Source organism: Cariama cristata, unplaced genomic scaffold (genome assembly GCF_000690535.1).
Source record: "Cariama cristata isolate BGI_N322 unplaced genomic scaffold, ASM69053v1 scaffold26100, whole genome shotgun sequence".
Taxonomy (NCBI): domain Eukaryota; kingdom Metazoa; phylum Chordata; class Aves; order Cariamiformes; family Cariamidae; genus Cariama; species Cariama cristata.
In genome coordinates this window covers 11355-13559 of record NW_009595646.1, presented here as the reverse complement: position 1 = coordinate 13559, position 2205 = coordinate 11355, and the positions used below count along the sequence as shown (strand labels likewise).

Below are 2205 nucleotides of genomic sequence, written 5' to 3'. Positions count from 1 at the left end.
GGGTCAGGGCAGGGCCCCCGTGTCCCCCTCCCACAGCCCAGAACACAGCTCCACCGTCACCCCGGGGCCTCTCCAGCAGGGCTGCCCAGCTGGTGGCTCCTGCCTTCCCCAACACCTCGGCTGACCCCGATGCTGCCCTGCCTACATGATGCCACCAGTCCTTGAGGAGCTCTCAGGCAAGGAGGACGAACCCTGACGACCAAGGGATGTGTGGGAAGCACCATCACCACAAGCATGTCAGGCCAGCAGGAGGGAGGGGACAGCAGGGGATGTCCCACCACCTCCTTCGGCTGTCCTGGCCAAGGGAGAAGGGCCAGGCCGCTGGCATCTCCCTGGGAAGCCACCGCTCTACTGGGACCCCTCCATCAGCTCCAGGATGCTGCTGTAGAGGCGCCCAGGGGCATCCAAGCCCCAGATGAAGTCCCAGTGGTTCCAGTCGGGGAAGTGGCCGTAGGTGACGAGATGGGTGATGCGGGGTAGCAGCAGACGGACATCCCTCCAGTCAACTGTCCAGTCCTTCCCTCCTGACCACACCGCGGTGGGCACGGGCATCTCCTCCACCCGGTAGGAGGGAGGTGTCTCCTGGAGGGACACAGGAGGCTCTGAGGAACTGCCGTTGTGATCAACCCCTGCAAGCCAGCCCATCCCCACACCACTCAGGACAGTCCCCTGATTTCTCTAGCTGCCAGCACTGCTGCTGCAGCCTCCTACCTGGTGGTACACGGCTGGGTTTTTGCTGCCGTAGTCGAAGGCTTTGAATTCTCCTGATTTTACCACCTAGGAGGAGAGGACAGATCTGCGGTGGGAGGTCAGCAAGCACTACTGCATGGGTCCAGCACCTCCTGGCCTCTCCGAGGGACCACATCATGAGAAGGTGCTCTCACGGGACATTGCAGGAGAAGGTGGCATCCCTGCAAAACCAGACCTTCCACCTTTTTTAACAGGGTGATGCTTTGACCTCCAGCACCACGCCTGCCCCTAGCTATGGGTTGACAAACCAAGGTGTTGCATGCAACTCCTTGGCTGCCCTGGTGTAACGCTCATGCCTCTGAAAACCTGCTCATCACCAGCTGTGTGCGCAGGATGGTGCTGAAGGACTTCACATTGGCGAATTTTCCTTCAACAACCTGATCATCCTTACCTTCTCATGACACTTTGGGCTCAGAGTAGAGAGGTATCAGTGAGCCCAGTTACTCTAAGGGTTATTTCTATGCTAGGGGTGAAAGCTCAGATACCTGCACAATAGTTGCATTGATTAAAATGACCTTCCCCTCCTTCCCCATTACCTATAATTTGGCTCTGCAAGGAGGCACCGGGGTGAGGGTCTCCAGCCTGACCCCATTTCAAGCATGGCCAACGCCACAGCTGCAGCAGGTTGCTCAGACTGGCAGTGTCCGACCCTGGTGTCTCCGAGACCCCTTTGGGCAGGGGGAGGTGCTGTTGGATCCCCTTTTGCCTCCCCGTCTCCAGCTGAGCAAGCCCAGGTCTCCCAGCCTCTCCTTGTATGCCCTGGCTTCTACCTACCGTCACCATGGTGTCCCCAAGCTCGCTCTGCTTTGGGGATCCCTGGGGGACCCAACTGGTCCCAGCAGCAAACTGTAGCCTCCCCATCCCTTCCCTGGTCCTTCCTGGCACAGCCCAGGGCACACATCCCAGTGTCCCAGCTCATCCTGCATCCAGCACCTCTTCTGCATGCCTAATTTCTTGCCTTTACTTTCTCACGAGCTGCTCGTGTCCAAGATCCCCAAACTCTCATGTCTGCCCTGGACACACCAGACTCTCGGTGAAGGGACCATCCCAGAGGTGAAGCATCTGCATTTCAGGGAACCTACCTGGGCCCAGTGTATTAAGTTTTTGACAGATGTCCCGTCAGGGTAGTGAGATGTGTACACATCCAGCCGTGTCTGCAAGGCAACACGTTCAAGCTATTATTGCTTTTCCATGGATAGTGAGGACAGCAGTTTTCAGATCACACATTTCCCAAAACAGCTGCTGCTGAGTCATGCTGCGTAGAAACTTGAGTCAGGTTCAGGAATATAATTTTCATTAAAAATCTCTGAGATAGATAACTCCAGGAGGAGAATGGTGATGAAGAATGAGGTACTCCTAGGTCCTGGAGATACCTCGTCTGGGCTCAGGGACTGTGCTCAAGACCTTGGTGACTACCCGTGGTCACCCAGATGCTGCTTCGGCAGATTTGGTGTA

The 2205-nt window shown here is 56.8% G+C and overlaps 1 protein-coding gene across 1 annotated transcript in view; it reads right to left on the bottom strand.

The window, feature by feature from the left end:
* Window positions 1-348: 348 nt before the first annotated feature.
* The window catches only part of LOC104163831 (lipase member M-like), a 6896-nt gene continuing 5039 nt past the window's right edge, over window positions 349-2205 (bottom strand). The window contains exons 7-9 of the mRNA XM_009702953.1: window positions 1833-1904; window positions 712-777; window positions 349-582 (exon numbers count right to left, since the gene is read on the bottom strand). Coding sequence (XP_009701255.1) covers window positions 349-582; window positions 712-777; window positions 1833-1904 — 372 coding nt within the window. The remainder of the gene's footprint in view (window positions 583-711; window positions 778-1832; window positions 1905-2205) is intronic.